The sequence below is a fragment of the Triturus cristatus genome, chromosome 4_1 (assembly GCF_964204655.1).
Source record: "Triturus cristatus chromosome 4_1, aTriCri1.1, whole genome shotgun sequence".
Lineage (NCBI taxonomy): Eukaryota > Metazoa > Chordata > Amphibia > Caudata > Salamandridae > Triturus > Triturus cristatus.
The window spans coordinates 925,770,041-925,790,944 of NC_140585.1; the positions used below are offsets into that span (position 1 = coordinate 925,770,041).

Consider the following 20,904-nt stretch of genomic DNA (forward strand, 5'->3'; position numbering starts at 1 on the left):
TCAAGACTCTACATTTCCCCCATTCTTAAATAAAAAGTCCAAAAACAATCCTCATATTTTCTCAATGAGGCGTTGAAGCGCTCGCACTGGTCGGCCAGATAGAGTAGTATGAGGTAGTTGGATGGTATATTGTCTATTTGCTGATGAAATAGGCTCCAATGTTTGAACTGGACTTTCAAACTGGTTTAGCTCACTTAGCTCTTAGGAGTAGATGAACACTGAGACAAATGTCTAAAGTGTTACGAGTCCCTTGTGATGGACTTTCCAGGATGACTTGCAGCCACCAGGTGTCCTTTAGTCTTTACAACTCTGTGAGGAGACAGCAAACGGGATATCCATTTTCTGCTTGACCAGTACTTAGTCCCCTCTGTTGAAGACAGTTTCCTGGGCGCATTGGTGCCGATCCGCATAGATTTTCATTTTGCACTTTCAATAAGTGTCCGTGACACAAACCTTGTCCCGAATAGCAAGGTAGCAGGACTCTCATCAGTGGTGGAGTGAGGAGTTGTCCGATAGGTATAAAGAGCTCGATACATGGCTTTTTTCAGATCGATTTTCCCTAACAATGCTCGCTGAATTATTCTTTTGAGGGTGCCCATAAATCATTTGACAACACCCTTGGCCTGAGGACAGAGCAAGGGGCTCTGTTGATGCTTGATGTTGACTCAAACTCCTTGAACTCCTTGCTGTTAAAAGGCAGAACACTGTCTGTTTTGAGAACAGCGGGTACACCCCAGGTTACAAACATGTTATCAAGGCGCTGGATGACTGCCATGGGTTGTCGATGATAAGTCTTCCACCAAAGAAAAACATGAGTATTCATCAATATTCAGCATAAGATGATATCCATTCCCCAGGGTTCCAAAGAAAACAACTGCCACTCTCTCCCAGGCATGTGCAGGAAGGTCAGACATAATCAGTGTATGCTGTGTCTCTTTGGGAGATAAGCAGTTACACAGATGAAACGCTTTCAATTCTTTCTCAACTCGTTCACCAAGGGAACCAAGTTCGATTCCTCAAGGCTCTTTTGGTGGCTGCAATGCCACGATGTTCTTCATGGGTGAGCACAAAAACTTGTTGTCTCAGTCATGACTATTCTTGAGCCTGTCAATAAGATTCCTTCTTTAGTGGTGGATAATTCATCTAGTACATTTTTAAATTTCTGAAATTCAACATCATCAGCAAATGGTCGAACACTTTTCTTTCACAAGTTGAAATGATGTCTTCGAGTAGGAGCGTGTTCTTGTCTGTGTTGGTAGCAGCAATAATCTGTTCAAGTGATAGAGCTGCTGGTGTACTATACCTCACAATAAAGTTAACATACACCTCAGCCACTTTGGATCTCGAACTGTGGCGTGGTAACGGTACTCGTGAAAAGTAATCAGAAAGGTTATGATCTTTCCCCGGCTTGTGTACAATTTTGTCATCATATTCTTACAGTCGCAATCCCCACCTCTCAACGTGAGGAGGCATCTTTGCCATTGTGAGCAATGCTTAATGATGTGGGATGATGGTGAAATGCTTTCCATACAGAAACACATGAAAATGTTGCAGGCCCACACCACAGCCAGACTCTTTTTCTCCTGCTGAGAAAAGGCACATTCAGTTTCAGACAGAGTACAACTGGCATAGGCCACAATGTGTCTCTAAAAAACACACAAGATGATGGACGGAATGTTGCACATTGGCAAAACATTCACCCCCAGTCACAGATCTGGGTTTAATCCATTGTTATTTTGCTCACCACGCCACCCCAGTTCAGACATGGCCATATGCAAATCAGTCTTGACCCTGTGCCTCATGGGAACAGTCCAGCCCGAACTGCCAAGCCATGTCTTCCCTGGACCGGAATCAAGCATCCTAGGACCAGTTTCGGGATTTCACCCCTCTTCAGCCAGGATAGCTGGACTCCAGTGGAGTAGTGAGCACGGGACCCACGTCTGGGCATACCCTTCCCACATAGGGCGAACAGCAAAACACACAAGATGATGGACGGAATGTTTCACATTGGCAAAACATTCACCCCCAGTCACAGATCTGGGTTTAATCAATCGTTATTTTGCTCACCACGCCACCCCAGTTCAGACATGGCCATATGCAAATCAGTCTTGACCCTGTGCCTCATGGGAACAGTCCAGCCTGAACTGCCAAGCCATGTCTTCCCTGGACCGGAATCAAGCATCCTAGGACCGGTTTCGGGGTTTCACCCCTCTTCGGCCAATGTGTCTCTGAGCATTTGGGTGACCATTGTGTTGAGCAAAAATAGCTCCCAGCCCCACTGGGCATCGTATCTGCTGTGATCTCAGTATGTAATTTGGGGTCAAAGTAGGCCATTTCAATTGCAATTTCAATCGCATATTTTATTCTTTTGAAACTTCGATCGCATTCAGGGGTATATTGGAATGGGACATTTCGGTTTATGAAGTCTCTCATTGGGCCATACACTGTAGCAAAGTCAGAAATATACATTAATCAATAACTGGCCATGCCTACGAAGGATCACAGCACAGTTACATCGTGTGGAGGGCAAGTAGATTAGAATGATTGCACCGTATCCGGTTCAAGAGTCATTGCTCCCTCCGAGAGTATGTGCCAAAAGAACTTGAGGTTGTTCTTGTGAAACTATGGGCAAAACTCCACGGCGTAGAACCAGCAGAGCGTTCAATTATGTCATGTTTTAACAGTGTCTCCAAGTCTTTCTCAACAACATTGAAATTAAAGGCGATTCTGCTATGTCATTGAGCAAGAGGGCAAATGTATTCATTGATATGAAGTTGCACTTTCATTGTTTCAAGTCTTCCTAAACCACTTGGTTAATGAACATAGACTACTATGACCAGCATTCCATGGTGCCTATTAGGGCAGGACTCTTATTTCAATAAATCGCATGTTCTTGTATCCCGTTTCCTGTCTCCTTGCCGCCAGTGAACAAGAGCTGAACCAAGCTCGAAACGCGTATGGCAGGATTTGTGCACATCGCTGGGTTGCTACTTACTTGTGTATATGGAATACCACGCCGAGTTGTGGCTTCGTCAGTTGGGGACAACCTGGTGTTTGATATATATATACATACACATACACACACACATATATATATATATATACATACATACATACACACACACACAAAAAAAAGAAAAATATATATATGTGCACACACACTGAAAAACTAACTTTACTTTAACTTTTGTTTTTTTCAGTGTATATTTCAGAATATTGATCAATGTGAGGAATTTGATTATTCATAGACAGCTATGTATTTCATTGTGCAATACCTCTTGGTATGTTTAGAATTTAGTCGATCATTTTCATCCATACAGGGTTAATTCTCAAATAAATATGGTTGCTCCCATTGAGCTGGATTGCAAATGTGTAAGAGATTCAGATAGTAACTATTAATTGTGTCCACTTTTCTTCAGTAAGCATAGCTGGAAAGCTGAGAACAATCAATCACTGCTGCTCACTAAGTGGGTAATTCTATTTTCGTATTGACAATATGTTGAGACAAGCTGCGTATGTCCTAATATATGTGATATTTGTGACAGCAGGAGTGCTTTTACTATGACCGTGATACACGTGATGCAAATATAAAATAATCGTGTGTATAATGCATACAAGTACAAACACTTATTTATCAATGTATTTTACTGTGCATTCTTCACATTCTTTTCTTTTTTTCTTTACTGTCACTTTTTGTTGCTTTCATACAAATAATGAAATAAGAAGCCGCTTAAATTGTTATTTATCCACGGTTTGGAAATGTTTGAGATTTATTGTTTGAAGAAAGATGATATATATAGTCTTTCTTTTTGTTTCTTTATTATTATTATTATTATTAATAGGGTTTTGTAGAGCGCATAGTAACCCGTAAGTATCCCAGCGCTAAGACCAGGACAGTCGAGAGGGTGAAGTGTGAGGGAGAGAAGAGAGAGAAAAAAAAAAACGGCGATCAGGGGAATAGGTGTGTTTTCAGAAGTTTTCTGAACCGGAGGTAGTCTGGTTCCATCCTAAGATTACAGGGGAGGGCGTTCCACAATCGGGCTGTGTTCACAGAAAAACGCCGATGCCAGTGCGTGCCTTCTTCACTCTGGGAATAGTGATAAGGTGTTCATGGTCAGAGCAAAGGGATCTTGTGGCTTTGTAGGGCCTGATGAATTTTTTGAGAATGGGGGGGCCTTTGTCCTGCAGGAGTTTATGGGACAGACAGAGAGCCTTAAATTTGACTCGCTCTCTCACTGGGAGCCAGTGAAGGTGCTTCAGAGCAGGTTTGGCCGAGGATCTAGCCGGAGTGTTAGTGAGAAGCCGGGCTGCGGCGTTCTGTATCCTTTGCAGTTTGTTGAAGGTTGCTTCGGGGGCACCCAGATAGATGGCGTTGCTATAGTCCAGCCTCGAAAGGATGAGGCCTTGGATGAGCAATTTCTGGGAGACGAGAGGGAGCAGGGGCAGAATTTTCCTGATAGATTTAAGGAGCCCGAAGCAAGTCCCAGCGATTTTTTTGGCTTGGGTCTTAAAAGACCTGTCCTTCTCTAGCCAGATTCCCAGGGTCTTGATCTCGGTCTTGGGGACCGGGGGTTCACCCAGACAAGAGGGCCAGATGTTAGGGGGAAGGGAGAGCCCCTTTTGACCCAGGAGTAGGATATCTGTCTTGGATCCGTTGAGTTTCAGCGACAAACTATTCATCCATCCCTGAATTTCGGAAAGGCAGCTATGGAGGTTAGATGGTTCGTGGTTGGGATGAGATAGAGACACCACTAACTGAGTGTCATCGGCGTAGCTGATGATTTTCACTCCGAACGGGATAACCACCTCCTCCAATGGGGACATGTAGACATTAAATAATGTCGGGCTTAATGAGGAGCCCTGGGGCACTCCACATTGGAGGGGGGTAGCAGGGGAGCGGGTGTCGTTCTCCCAGACCTGGAAGGAGCGATGGTCTAGAAATTATGCAAACCAGGCCAAGGCAGTGCCCTCCACACCGATGTCTCTGAGTCGCTGGATTAGGACTCGGTGGTTAACAGTGTCGAAGGCCGCACTGAGGTCCAGGAGGATCAATGCCACTGATCCTCCTGCGTCCAAAATGCCTCTGGTCTCCTCCACTGCCGCAAGCAGGGCGATGTCCGTGCCCTGACCTGGGCAGAATCCGGTTTGCGAGCTTCTGAGCAGGTTGTTAGACTCCAGAAACTGTGAGAGCTTTTTATTAACTAACTTTTCAGTAATTTTACTGATTCCGGGGAGGAGGGAGATTGGCCTGTAATTGGCCAGGTCCAGGGGGTCAAGTGAAGGTTTTTTTTTTAAGAGCGCCTTGACAACGGCCGCTTTCCAGCTGGGGGGGACTTTTCCCTGGAGCAATGATGAGTTGATGAGGTCAGTTAGAGGAGGGGCGATCGTGGGAGCCACTTTTTTTAGAATACGTAGGGGCACCGGGTCGCTAGGGAAGCCGCTTTTGATTGTGGCTAGCGTAGTTAAAACCTCTTCGATAGTTACCGGGCCAAGAGAGTTTAGGTGGGTGGTGATTGGGTCCGATTTAGTGCAGCCCTCATCATTGAGACTGAGGTCGACTGAAGGTAGGGAGGCGAGAATTTTATGAACTTTCTCTTCAAAGAATTTAGCCAATTTGTGGCATTTCTCTTCAGAGGTATTGGAGTCTGGAAGTTTCTCTGGCCGCGGATCTGGGACTTTCAGTAATTCTTTTAAAATGATGAAGGTTTCCCTGGCGGAGCAGGAGGAGTTTTTTATTCTTTCATCAAAGAATACGCTTTTGGTATTGCATAGGGCGAGTTTATAATTTTTTAAGGAGGTGCAGAATGCGACTTTTTTGGCTATGGTTTTATCCTTCCTCCATGAGCGCTCTGTTCTTTTACACTCCTTACGTAAGAGGTTAAGCTCAGGAGTGTACCAGGGAGCCGGGTTCACTCTTTCGACTCGTTTCAAGGTGGTGGTTTTAGTGAGGAGATCCTCCAATGAGTGGGTGAGCCAGGAGTTGAACTGGATGTCCGCAGTGACTGGGCCGGAGGCTGGGGGGGGGGGGGGGGGAAGAGTAATCCTGAGTGTGGCGGCCCATTCTTCCGGCAAGAGTTTGTGCCAGCGTCGGTCAGTGACCCGGGTTTTAGACGGTTGGGTAGATGAGACAGAAAGATGCCAGTAAATGGGGATCAAAAAGTGGTCTGTCCATGGCAGGGGGAAAGGAGTGTGGGTATTGAGGTCGGAGATATTGGTGAAAATGGGGTCCAGAAGATGTCCTTTGTCATGGGTGGGCTCTGAGTTCACTAGTCGGATGCCGAAGGACGTGAGGTCAAGGAGAAGTTCGGATGCAGTTATGTCCTTGGGATCTAGTAGATGGAGGTTCAAGTCTCCCAGGATTAGAAAATTGGGAGTAGTGGTTGCCATCTGGGTGACTGTATCAACAAGGGCACTTGAGAATTTGGCTGGGGCTCCCGGCGGGCGGTATATCAGTAGACCAGAAAGGGAAGTTACGGAAGATATCTGTAGAGCAAAGTGGCAACTTTCGCAGTCGTCGATATTACCGTCGTTGGTTCTGCAGGAGAGGTGTAAATTATTGCCAGGCCACCTCCTCTGCCGAGGGGTCTGTTCTGAGAATGGATTTGGTAGCCAGGTGGAAGAGCATTGACAATGTCAGAATCAGAGCAGGGGGTGAGCCAAGTTTCCGTGAGGAACAGAATGTCGATGGCATGATCATGGACAAGGAGGTTGATCTCGTGGGAATGTTTAGGAAGGGACCTACAGTTAAGAAGACCGAGCTGTAGGCCGTGGCATTCTACGGTGGTAAGGGCCGGATTGCAGAGGTCACAATTAGTAAAGGGTTTTTCTCCTGAATAGGTGTAGTTACACATAATGTTTTTCGAGGGGTTTAGTGCAAGGAGCCTGTCTCTGGTGTAGATACGTCCGCCTGAGGGAGAATTGGGCGTAGTAACCGGGCCTAGGGCCGGCTGGGCCCGGACGGGCCAAGACGGGCTTGCCTTAGGCGCGCCTTTGGCGCGCCTTTGGCGCGCCCGCTGCGCGTACGTGGAAAGCACATTACTTATAGGCGGTGTTAGGGGCGTGGCCTAGTGCGAATGGGCGTGGCCTGAGGTCAGGCTGGGTAATGGCGGCAGATGCAAATTTCGCTCGCCCGCGGCAGCGTTTACCTCGGCTGCGCGGGGGTCAGAGGGTGTGAAGAGATGCCCAGGGGAGCACAATGCAAGGTAAGAATAAAGGTTTTTTAAAAAGATCAAGTTGCACAAGATAATTAAAAGCAGCTTTCGGTAACAAACAAGCTCCCGGCTGTGCCTCAGGAGTGTCGCGATCTACTGGCGGGCTCGTATTCAGTCCGTTTAAGTAGGCGAAGGGGGCGTGGCCTAGTGTGAATGGGCGTGGCCTGAGGTCAGGCTGGGTAATGGCGGCAGATGCAAATTTCGCTCGCCCGCGAGAGCGTTTACCTCGGCTGCGCGGGGGTCAGAGGGTGTGAAGAGATGCCCAGGGGAGCACAAGGTAAGAATAAAGGTTTTTTAAAAAGATCAAGTTGCACAAGATAATTAAAAGCAGCTTTCGGTAACAAACAAACAAGCTCCCGGCTGTGCCTCAGGAGTGTCGCGATCACGTGAGCACTTTAAATGATGCGGTGACTGTGCAATGCGTTTATGTGAACAAGGTCGCTATTGACCGAAACCCTTTATGGCCGATATCTCCAAATAAAAACTACGTTTTGAGTAGAGAACTGGTGTCTGCACCTGGTCCTTTGTGGAAGTTACAGGCAGTGGTGTGATGATATATATATTTCTATACTTCTATTTATATATATATTCACTGAAAAAACCATAGGTTTCACACACGTTATAGTTAGGAATTAGCATTTAAAAAACCTTGCAAATTCACTGAAAAAACCATAGGTTTCACACATGTTATAGTTAGCTGGACATTTCACTCGTAAAAAACCATTGAAATTCCCCCGTTATAGTTAGTGCAGGCAACTATAACTCACGCGACCGCAATCCTCTGCTGATGCTAATACTGTATTTAGACACTTATTTGCCCATGTCTTCTTCCATTAAATTTTAGCTATACATATATTACAAATATTTTTTTTTCATAAAGACACATATGTCATCAGCAGAGGATTGCGGTCGCGTGAGTTATAGTTGCCTGCACTAACTATAACGGGGGAATTTCAATGGTTTTTTACGAGTGAAATGTCCAGCTAACTATAACGTGTGAAACCTATGGTTTTTTCAGTGAATTTGTACGGTTTTTTAAATGCTAATTCCTAACTATAACGTGTGTGAAACCTATGGTTTTTTCAGTGAATTTGTACGGTTTTTTAAATGCTAAGTTACTTTACGCCGTTCGTGGCGTGCGCGCCCACTTCACGCAGTTCGTTCCGTGCGCGCACGGTGCGCTTCGCGCACCGTGCGCCCACAGTGAGCACGCGGTGCGCTTTGCGCACCGCGCGCCCACTTTACGCAGTTAGTGCCGTGCTACGCGCACCGCGTGTCCACGTTAGGCTGGATGGGCCATGTACGCACGATGCGCTTCGCGCACCATCCGCGCACGGAGGACATATTATGCGCTTCGTTGTGATAGGTTATCTATTAAATGTTCAAATATTCCGTAGGCCATGCACAAAAGGTGCCCTACGGGCACGTTTTGCACACGGGGATGGGGAAAATGTGGATGATTTTTTTATTTTATTTATTTTTGACCGTACGCATACGGTAAGCGTAATCGGCGTTTTTTTTTTTTTGTAAACAAATTTTATTCGTCAAAGACACGTCATGCGAAGCTCCGTGACCCAGAGACTTCAGCCATATCAGAAGACGACATACCAGCTTTGACATTTTCCTCATGAGATATCGTGTGTAAATTACAAAAGAGACATGCAGAACCAATGCAGTCCCCTCCCTTAAAAAAACATAACACCACCCCCCACCCCCCTCCCCCACCCATCGCACTGTCCATCCAGTCAAGGCAGCAGATCTATGCTCAACCACTATTTTGTGCCGTCCATGACCCATACCCCCCAAGCTCGGCTGCGCCCGGCACTCCAGTGTGCCATGCCTCTGTAGGGCTGGAAGGAGACGGTCCACCCCCCACCCAACTATTCCTCCAACATGGGCTCTAAATCTAGTCCCCTGTAGTCTGCCCAGCGCTTCCATATTTTATAATGTTTACGGGGGCAGCCCCGCGCCACATAGATGGGGGCCTCCAATCCCATACAAAAATCGAGACCGGTCTTCCAGACAGATATGGACGGTGCAACTGGCGCCTTCCACGCCCTCGCTATATCCCTTTTAGCTAGCGTAAAACCCAGGAGCATCAGATGGCGCTTATAGACATTGCCCCCTATATCCTCCATCACATGCAAGAGCACCAGTTTGGGGGACCGTGGGAGATCCCACCCCAGCACTTCCGACAGACAGGTCAAGACCCCCCGCCAGAACCTAGTTAACACAGGACAGTCCCATATCGTGTGGAGCAGCGTCCCCTCAGTAATCGGCGTTTTTTGAAGAAAAAAAAATGGATTTTTGGCTTTGGGGGTTCTTTTGGGACACTAACCATGGCTAGGTGGTTAGGAGCTGTCTAGCCTGCCCCTTTTCATATTATCCAACTTTGTTTTTCCTCCCCCCCTCAGAGTGCGAGAGAGAAAATGGCGGCCGACACTTGCTGGTTTCGACTGATTCGAATGTTTACTAAGATCTAACAGCCAATCAGAATCGCGCTCGCGCACGGCACCGTACGCGTACGGTAAGCTTACCGTAAGCGCACCGTAAGCTGCCACAGATATATATATTGATTTAAATGCTATTTTCTCAGGACCTACTGAACAGATTTACACCAGACCTACAAAAGGCACTTCCTTGACCTGTAGACTACCTCTCTGCCAAATTTCAAGTAACTCTGTTCAGCCGTTCGGGCTGTAGCTGTGTCTAAAGGTCCTATGGAAAAATGCATAGGGAAAACGCGTTTTGGGACCCCCCTTTTTTCTCAGCCCCCGCTTGACGAATCCCCCCGAGACTTTCAGGGTAGGAGCGGAGCGTAGCGCCCCATTAGTTTTGAAAATTTCGCGAGGATTCGTCGACCGGCGCCAAAGTTATTCCAAATAGAATGTTGCGGATTTCCTATGGAAACAGGGTCCTAACTGTAACTATCTACTGGCGACCGCCAGTAGATAATATATATATACATATACATATATATATATATATATATATATACACATACACACACACACACACATATATATATATACATAGACACACACATATACATACATATATATATTTATTGCAAACAAACACTGCCCAATGGGCATTGTAGGGCTTTACGTGAGCACCAGATTACATTACATAAGGTGGGATCCATTTAATATTAAGCAAAGATTAAGTGATTAGCCCAAACCCAGCACAGGGCCCAATCTTGGTTCTCCCTATCCAAAGTCGGCAACTCTAGCCATTTAGCTACATCCATATTTCTCAATTTATGTGTGAAAGTGTATTATCACGTATAGTAAACACATTCTCTTTTGAAATGGCTTTGTAAAGTTTAAAAAAAAAAAAACAGCAGCAAAAAATACTGGAAGGTTCCCCAAAGTCTGCTTGGTAATACCTGCAAGGGTTTGTTTTAAAACTGGACTTAAGGACAGAAGGACATAGTTCAGCATCTTTGCACCAGTGGTGGTGCCGAAAATGTCAAAGTGAGGGTGTAGACATCAATGTTACATCAGGGATATGAAGAATCTTAGCTTCATACAAAGTGTATTAAATGTATTCAGCAGGAGTTGCAAGTCTATACCATGTAACCAGTCGTGTATTTCAGAGTAAACGGTTGCCAATATATTTTTAAAGCTTTGTGCAGTTCAACTCTCCATTGAAATGGCCACTAGATTTCCAGAGACAGACAGTTTTACTGATAAAACTATACAGCACACAAATTATGTTTCAGGGACTATTTATCATTTGCGCATCACCAAGTAAAGTGTGTTGATTTGTTTAGATCCAATTAAAATCTATGTTCCCATCACACTTCACAATTAAAAAATATGTGCTTCTTTATTATTTCCTAAGTGCTGATATATTCTGAAATATGTGTACAGTTCATTAACAGGTAATAAAATTGTGTTTTGTGTTACAAAAAAAAGTGACATCCTACGGCGTCTCCTTTCACACTCCATGTACAGCACCAATATTGGCATAGTTCACTTTAAAATCTCCTCTCACTTTGCAGTCAGAGAAAGAAAACTAAACACCAATCCCCTTCTTAAAAGAATAAACAGCATTTTGTGAGAACATATCATGTTTTTGAATACTGAGCAAATGTGGCGAGATAAATACAAAATATATAGGCATATTTATTTATTGCTCCTATGTGAACCACCAAAAATGGGCTTGCGACCCACCAACAATGGGCTTGCGACCCACAGTTTGGGAAACGCTGACCTAGAACTGTGAAACATTTATTTAAAGGAAAGGCCACAATAGCATGGGATTCGCTGCCAAAATATTGGTTAATAGTCGATTCTTTGATAGTTTAAAAAACAACAACATTTTTATCACCTTGGCTCACGTTTGGATAAAATAAGTTTCCAAAAAGATTGACTTGGAAATAAAAGACCAGGAAGCCGGGGGTAATCGACAGTACACACTATGCGTCTGCCCAGTAATCACTAAAGTCCCAGGACCAGAAAAAATGCTTTGCAACGAGTGCCTTTGAAAGACCGATAGGTTTGTGCTGTGTCAGTAATCATGTATTTGGCACTGCCCTAAGAGCCATTCAGATGCACCAGAAAGACCGTGAAACTTTCTGTAGATCATTTAACCCTTTTATTTACTATTTCAGGGTTGTGTGTTCTTGCCTCTTTTTTTAATGGCAGTGGTTACACATGGCATGTGTGTGATCTAGAAGTATTAGGTGAAGAGATAAATACACAGACAGAGACGGAGAGAGAGCGAAAGCCAGAGAGAGATAAAAAGAGCTAAACTGAGATAGACCGATAGATAAGGCAGGCAGACAGACAGACTTTTAGGGTCTTCCATAAGGCCCATGACTTACGTGTGATGCAAAGTAGAGGAAGAAGGGCGTGTTGCTTTCCACAGCATCGGCAATGAAAAATTCTGCGAAAGCATCATACAAGGGTACAAGTTGGGTGAAGTCAACTGGCTGCTGGATGATCCGCTCGTTCCAGAAAAGAGGAAGGAGCACACCGCCTTGATCACATAACCCGAAACACTTGGTATCAGGTGGGAAGCAGGTTAAATTCTGGCAAGGGCCCTGAAAAGACAACAAAAAAGAAACAGCGATGTGAGAGTAAGCCAGGTTGTTGGTATCTCATTTTGATCACGGCGACAGGCTGCAATGAACAACGGTAGGGCAGGACAGTAGTTTGCAGAGCTGGTCTGGAAGGACAGGTGGAACAGTGCTCACATTCTGTGGCAGGGCAAGGGCGCAGGTGGATAGAACAGGTATTTTATAAAAGATCGCAAGTGCTGATTTCCCAAACAAGAGGATGCACATGGTGTAAATGTTTGTGTATGTTCTGTGGGCCCACAATCCCCTCAATGACCCTGAGAGTAAAGAAAAATAATACACAGATTGTGTGGCACGGCTGGTGGGAATGAGATGGGGAGGGGAGGGTGTGGAGACACAGCGAAGCCATAGCAGGGGACGGAGGAGCATCCCATGTTTATTCGTAAATTAAGAAGCTTGGTGGAAAGGAGTCACAGTCTCCATCTGGAAGGGCCAAGGGTGGTATTGTGCTGCTTATTGCGGTAAAATATGGTTCTGTAAAAGCCAAATGTATAAGCTCATCTCCCTGGTACCAATTAAAAGCGATTTTGGTTCTGGCAAAGATTGAAATACTATTGGCGAACTGGTACTATAATATCTTCGACAAAAGTAATTGCCAAGTATAAGAGCCTCTGCAAATGAAAATTACCCAAGCCTCAGCGCAGAGGCAGCCATTATGTACTTTATGGGTTGGGGATTTTAATTGCACAATTTCTTAATACAGTTCTCAATGTGTGTGTGGACTGGAAGACGTGGAAGGTCAGCCCCTGGGTTCACTTTATTCACTCTCCCTACGGCGAAGCCCTAAATTCTGTTTTGGTAGTAAATGATCTAAGTTTTTGAAACAATTAGGAGTGCAACTTTTCCTCGCAGTGCCCAACCTACGTTGGTGGTGGTAGGGTTAGTTCTTTTGATTTTATGTTAATGACAAAGACATTTACCACTATTGTGCAGGGTTTTATGGTTATGACAAACTAGCAAGTGAGCACTATCCTCTTATTGCCTCTCTTAATAAAAGCCTAGAATTGGGCACAGTGATGAACACCCGATTCAATACAAATCTACAAAGGAATTAGACTGAAATTGGGACAGGTAAACTCATCAATATTTGAAGAATATATCATCCAAAGAAACTACAATCTATAGTAGGTGCTTGCAGCTAGACTCTACCCCGGTTGAATAGGTATGGGAGTTTGAGTTACTGTGTACCGATATAGCCCAAAGGCTGATTACGAATGTCCCTCAAAAGCAATCCTTAGAGGCACGATGGTTTAACACTGAATGCTCCAAGGTCCATAAGGAATTAAAAAGTGCCCTACGTGTTGTTCCTCGTGACAGAGTTAATCAAAACAAGGAGGTATAAGTACAAAAAGGTGATCGAATGTAGGAAGTTGGAACTGAGGAGGATGGCGTGTAAGGACTTGGAAAGAGCAGGTTCTCTCAAAGATTTGAAACAATGTGGGGAAATTATTAATCACCCATTGTTCACGGAAGATGCGAGTCAGATGGGCTCATTGATCTTGGGTAAAGCATAGGAGGCCCGGTTCTCTGGTATTTGTAACCCCTCACACAAGATGTTACAGGAGGATCCATGTGAAACACCCATTGATTTAACGTTAGCCACACATCTTAGTTTGCCCACAACAGTCAATGAGGTAGAGCTAGCTTTTGGCAGGGTATTTTTTTTTTAAAGCTCTCGGAACAGATGGGGTGCCCCTTGATATTTTTAAAATAAATCCTAATCTGTGGGCACCTCTATTAACGAATATTTTTAAAGCAGCTATCATTGGCCCATTGCTTGCTTCATGGAAAGAGGCAATTGTTGTGTCTGTTTTTAAAAAGGGTGATAGAAGTGATCAGGTATGTTGCAGGCCTATTTCACTGATTGATGCCACAGCGAAGGAACTGGATAGGGTCCTTCTTGCACGTTTAGAAGAGTGGGCATCCACCAAAGGGATTATGTCTAACACACAATATGGTTTTAGGAGGGGGCTGGGTACATCTGAACAATGTCTTAATTTGCCCCTAATTGTCAGTAAGCACATGAGGTCCATGAAGAGCTCTATTCATCTGGCCTTCATGGACTTATCTAGTGCTTTTTGATACTGTCAATCGGGATAAATTGTGGGCCATGATGTAAGCAATGGGTGTCGAAAAAGCACTAGTAACCCTCCTCCATAGCCTCCACTCCAACACTACAGTTACCATAAGGTATGGCAGTAAGGGGGGAGGGGACTTACCCTATCATCTCGACAGAGGGTGTTTGGCAAGGATGCATCTTAGCCCTATTCCTGTTCTTAGTTTATACAAATGGGCTGGAGGCTTTTTTTATTAAATAGGCAGTTTGATTTCCCCAAAATTGGCGATAAACCTGTTCCTTTATTATCATATGCAGACAATATAGCTTTATTGGCAAGGACAGCTATAAGCTTGCAAAAATCTCTTGATGCTTTTACTGATTTTAGGACTTCCCTTGATCTAAAAGTTACTTTTATTAATCATACATAATGGTATGTGGCCCTAAGACCACAAAAACATTTATTGTTCAGGGAAAGAAGACAGAAAAAGTTAATAATTTCTTGTATTTGGCCAATCTATTCAATACCCGGATGAAATGGGAACCACTTTTAACCATCAGAGCATAGCAGACGAGTAGGGCTGTGGATGCGTTATTCTGGTTTGATTATAAATTTAGGCACAAACCGGTGAAGGAATTATTAACTCTTTACAGAGCTAAATGTCTCTCTATTGCCACATATGGGGCCTGGGTTTGGTGATATAATAAAAGCCAACAGCTCCAAGTAACAGAGAATACATTTATCAAAAGATTGCTGATGGCACCGAAAAGTGCCCTCACCTTATTCTGTCATACTGAACTGGGCCTAGAGTTTATAGAAGACCGTATTGGCAGTGCCCCTCTGTATTCATGGCCCAAGATTCAGCTTTCACATGACCTAATGTTTTCAAGAGATGTCATCAAAGATTGCTTAAACTCGGATAATGCCCTAAAGATACCCTGGCTTCATTATCTGAGGGAAAAAATATCATGAGATAGGCCTGGGATACTTTTGTGAAAACCCTGAAAGAATCCCTCCAAAAGCTATGGCCATTATAAAAGAGGCGCATCCCGTTAGGGGCAACATGCGTAATTATCAGCAACAATGTGATAAGGGAGTGCCACACTTGTTTCCTGACCCTTTACAATTGTAGCTAACTTTTTCTACCAAATCTCAGTTTAGATTTTATCTAACAAGGTTCTGTTCACGCACCGTGCACTTTTTAATGGCATTTCCACGCCAAGGCGGGTGGACAAGCAAGCTCATGCTCTGTCCGTGTGATAGTTCGTCCAGCCAAAGCACTTATACAAATTGGTGAGAACTAGATTTTTGCTTCCATTATTAAGGAATATTCATCCTTGTTCATATATTGATGATTTTAATTTTTTGCATACATTGGCTTCCTCTGACATTTGTATTGCGGTAGCTAACTATACAAGGGGCTCTATGGCGATACGAAAGTATTATGAGTAAAAATTGCATAAGATTACCAGTGTATCATTTTGCTGCTTAAACTGTCTCTTTTAAGGAAATATTACAATGTATTTTTTTTATTGCTCTTGCTAAAATGTTATGAATTATCTTTTTTAACTTTTCCATTGTGGATGTTTGATGAATTTTAAAATTTCTAAAATTATCAAACCTTTATGGTTCTATGAATTGAAATAAAGTAATTCTTGACTTGAGTCACTGGATTATGCTTGGTACAGTGCTGCACCAGCAGGCAAAAGAGTATAAATGGAGAATGGGGAGAATTAATGTGATAATCACATTCATGGGCCCCACAACAAGGAGAGCAGTGTAATGATGTGGAATTTAGTTACGGAAGAGAAGAGCTTTTGAACAAAAGTTGGGAAACCAGAACATAGAGGGGCACCACCTTACTTGAGTCATCACCAACTGCAATGCATGATGAATTCAAATATGATTTAAATCTAACAGGAACTAAAATTGTTTGATTGACTTCAAACCTTTTACCTGACCTTACCTGACCAAACGGTACAGTATTTTGCAGCAAATAATTATTTATCAAGTTTCGCCTGCACACCGGTTGCGCTGTGCTTGTGAAATCTCTTGTAATTTAATACATCTTAAAAGGGAGTTCATTTCAGCTCCCATGGCCGAATTACTGCGTTAATTCACATTTGTGAGGAACTTTTTTTTCGTTAACATCCCTGGCTGCACGCATTCACAATTCTTCTACTTAAGCTGTTCACACTGTTTAAAGCCCATTGACTGTCAAGATGAGATCTCTTCCCAGGGAAAAGGCAACAGACAGCTTTTAACTGCATGCTGGAATGCTTGCTTTTTATTACTTAGTTGTGTAAAGCAGATGCTTTAGCTTTAGAACGTTTATGGCATTTCCTATTCATGCCTCAGTACATTTCTTTGCACTTTGTAGGCTTTATCGTATTTATTTTTCAACTTAATATATTCGGTCATTATGATCAAATTCTAAATGTTGTAATAAATATTGCACATTAAAAATAAAGTTAATAAACAAGAGCTATTCTATATTTTACTACTAAACAGGAAGCCACAAGCCCAGTTACCTTGCAGACAACAGGTTCATTGATTGTGCAGCAGGTGCAGTAGCACTGGGCCCAAAAGTTGTCAGAACTCCTCTAAACACATCCTGTTGCTATATCTGACTACTAAACAGGCAGTCACAACTGCAGTTATCTTGCAGTTAAAAGGGACTGGATTTAAGTGGTGCAGCAGGTGCAGTGGCACCGGGGCCAAAAGTTGTCATGACTCCTGTAAACACGTAATATTGACATATTTTACTACTAAACAGGCAGTCACAATTGCAGTTACCTTGCAGTTGTTAGGGACTTTATTTGAATGGTGCAGCAGGTGCGTTGGCACTGGGGCCAAAAGCTCTAGGGACCCAATTAAACCCAGATTATTGCTAAATGTTACTACTAAACAAGGCAGTCACAAGTGCTTTGATCTAGCAGGCAATAGGGTCATGATTTGAATGGTGCAGCAGGTGCAGTAGCACCAAGGCCAAAAGCTCTATGCACCCCACTAAACACCTAATATTGCTATATTTTACTAGTTAACAGGCAGTCACAAGTACAGTTACCTTGCAGACAACAGGGTCATGATTTCAGTGGTGCTGCATTGGCACCGGGGCCAAAAGGTTGCAGAACTCCTCTAAACACCAAATATTTCAATAATTTACTACTAAATGACAGGCAGTCACAAATGCAGTTATGAATGAATGAATGAAATTACATTTGTATAGTGCTTAGCTACCCTGAGGCCTCCTAGCGCTTGCGGAGCGGAGAGAACTAAGGAGAGAGAGACTCACGCCAGTGTGCTGAGAGAAAGAGGTGTGTTTTAAGCAGTTTCCGGAAGATCGACAGATCAGGTTCTCCTCGGAGGGTGGGGGGGAGGGCATTCCAAAGGTTGGAAGCATTCAGAGAGAGCGTCCACCCCACCTAGATCTTCGGACTTTCAGGGGCGTGGCAAGAAAAGCAAAACTGGAGCGAAGAGTCCTGGGGGGTTGATAGGGGGTGACCAAGGACTGAATAAATGTGAGAGCCGGTTTTCCAAATAGCTTTGTGGGCTAAGCACATAGCTTTGAAATGGAACCTTGCTCGGATGGGCAGCCAGTGGCGATTCCTTAAAGCAGGCTTTGCTGTTTGTCTACGGGGAATCTGGAGCAATTGGCACGCCGCACAGTTTTGGATTACTTGAAGTCTAAGGAGAGTAGACTGAGGGGCACCCAGATATAGTGCGGTCGCGTAATCCAGGCGGGACAGTATCAGGGCCTGTAACATAATTCTCCTAGCCTGAAAAGGGAGCAGGGGAAGACTTTTCCTGAGCATCCGCATCAGGCCAAAGCAAGTAGCAGAGAGCTTGGTGGCCTGATGGTTGAAGCAGAGGGAGCGGTCGAGCCATATGCCAAGGCTTTTGATCTGTTGCTTAGGGATGGGCATGGGGCCAAGACAAGTCGGCCAGATGAGTGACAAGGTGGGTGACACTAGGGTCATAATTTGAGTGGTGCAGCAGGTGCAGTAGCACCGGGGCAAATGTTGTCAGAACTCCTCTGAACACATAATATTGCTATTACATCAATTAGTTCTACCATTTTCCTCTTTCATTTTTCAAAAATGTGCTATTACTTACCTGCACTATACCACAAGTAAGAGCACAATGTATTGCCTTTTTGTACATAAACAAGTCATAACACTTTAACAGACTTACTGTAACTTCTATTGTACAGCCGCTCAGCAAGCTACAACTTACAACAAAAAACTGATTATTATTAATCCCATAGGCGAAACCTAATGCATTTACCAAGGTTATTATTTTTGTTTCCAATGGCGAACTAATAGGATAAAATAAAAGGAATAAGGATGAAAAAAGAAAACGAACAATGTCTTTATAGAGATAGATTATTTCTTGTGGCAAGGCCTTCAACACTGCTATAGCTAACAAATACTATGTGCGTCTGCCATTTTAGGAGTATTATGAACCTGGACATTAAATACTTACTTTGTGTAAGCCAATTCAAATGTTATTTGTAAATGTAACTACACATGTGTCAAATGTAAATATTACATGCATGCAGAGTGAAATTCAAGATTCTTCTTTATGACAAGGCCTTGAATACTGCCATAGCTAACAGATATTATGTACAACGGTATGACTTGTGGTGCGCCTCCCTGGGCAGAGCAGCGAATAAAGAGTGTTTTGCTTATATTCTAGAGCCGGGGTGGCAGACAACCTGGGTAACTGAGAAGGTCACTTACCGTGCAGGACCACCTGGCAGTGAATTTGCTTTCTTCTACAGAAAACACAGCATGCGTCGATGTTCTTATAATTATTATGTGTAACAACAGCCCCATGTCGGCTCCACACCAATGCTCTACTAGCCCCAGCTGTTCACGGTAAGCACTGGTACAGGCTGGTCAAGTACTGCTTGTCGAGCAAGGGCAGGCACTGTACTATGAGGATGTCATTGATAACAGACTGAACACCTGTGGCACATTATTTGCAATATTATATTACTGGCAGTCAGGCTAGTTTTGTATGTTGAAATACAGTGTTGATGCCACGGTACTGGCCATTCTGCAGGCCTGTCCGTTGAACTATAAACTATACTTCTGGTTGATGTTTTCTTGACTGTTCGTTTAGTGAACATGACTATATTCCATCCTGGCCCTGTGTGATCCCCTGGCAGTCACTGCAGATCAATTACCCTGCCCAGGAACTCACAATTCATTTAGTATGCAGATGGGTACAAGTACACGCAGGAACAGCCTCTCTAAGGAATAGACTACCGGATTGTGTTGAGGTTTTTTTTGGTGGTGGAGGATACAAAATATGAATGACACTTTTTCTCAGTGATCAAAGAGGGAAAATGGATGGGAACTTTGGGCAAGCAAGCAAAGCCACAAGAGATTGAAGGGCGATGACAGCAGAGGTTAGGTCAGTAAGGCAAGTCTAGAAAATGTAAACATCAAAACCACATGAGTAGGTAGACTCATCAAGGGCGGTGATCTCATGTCATCATCCGACTCTGTGTTTTAGATGCAATACTTCTATTCAGACAGACTGAAGTATATATATATTGTAGAGTAGATGGTGGCACTGAGAGAGGCCATCTGGATCGCCACCCCATTGACAGACACCGCCTAGGGAGATCATTATATACACGAATGTCCTAATGAAGGTTGTCTGAATAAAACTGTTACAAATGAAATACAGAGACCAAAGATGGTCTACCAGGTAGACAATATAATCTAAATGAAAATAACAATGTCAAGGATCATCAAGGTAGACTCTACCTTGATGATCCTTGACATTATGTTATTTTCATTTAGATTATCAAGAGCCTTTAATCACAGCTTTCTGCGATAAAGGTCATCATTTGGGTTTAATGTTTATTAAAGGCAAAGGGATTAGGAGACACAGGAAGGAATCTCATAGAGAACATGTGTAGATGGGTCATTAGGGTTTGGGGCTAGAAGTAGTGATGTGATCACCCTGGTAAAGTCTGGAAATCGTTAGTGTGGAGATAGCGTAACCCAGGCCACGGATAGCTTAGATAGAGGGTAAATTAGTCCACCCATTGGAGGTGCTTAGCGCAGAGTGACACTGGATTGGAGTAGGGAATGAAAGAAGTGGCTGAGACACAGGTCATTGGCTAGGCCCAAGAGATAAACCCCACAGGAAGACATAATTAAACTCTATGCCCTTGAACGGGACACCTGTTGGGAGGGTTTAAACAGGGTGATCAGGTAATGGGTGTACCCGAATGGGAGGCTGAGTAGGAAACATGACCAGCATCTGGGCCCAAATGGGGCTGGAAAGGAGTTAGTGGAAAGGAAAACGTAGCATGGAAAAAATAACAGCTGAATTAAATGCAGATTCAGCTGAGGGAGAAGAATGCCAAACAGTCCCAAATACTCATATATTAACCAAAGATAAGGGCCTATACCTTCCACCTTCTCTCGCAAGTGCACTGCTTACAGGAGGTCACACTTGCACATACTGTAAACCACAAATAGTGTACAACAATCCCCAGCAATGTACAAATCGGGAAAATAACTGGATA

General features: G+C 43.8%; 1 protein-coding gene across 2 annotated transcripts in view; it reads right to left on the reverse strand.

The window, feature by feature from the left end:
• ARSA (arylsulfatase A) overlaps positions 1-20,904 on the reverse strand; it is a 238,674-nt gene that overhangs the window by 138,080 nt on the left and 79,690 nt on the right. For both annotated transcript variants that reach the window (XM_085653771.1, XM_085653772.1), the window contains exon 4: positions 12,043-12,261. In XM_085653771.1, the coding sequence (XP_085509897.1) occupies positions 12,043-12,261 (219 nt within the window). The remainder of the gene's footprint in view (positions 1-12,042; positions 12,262-20,904) is intronic.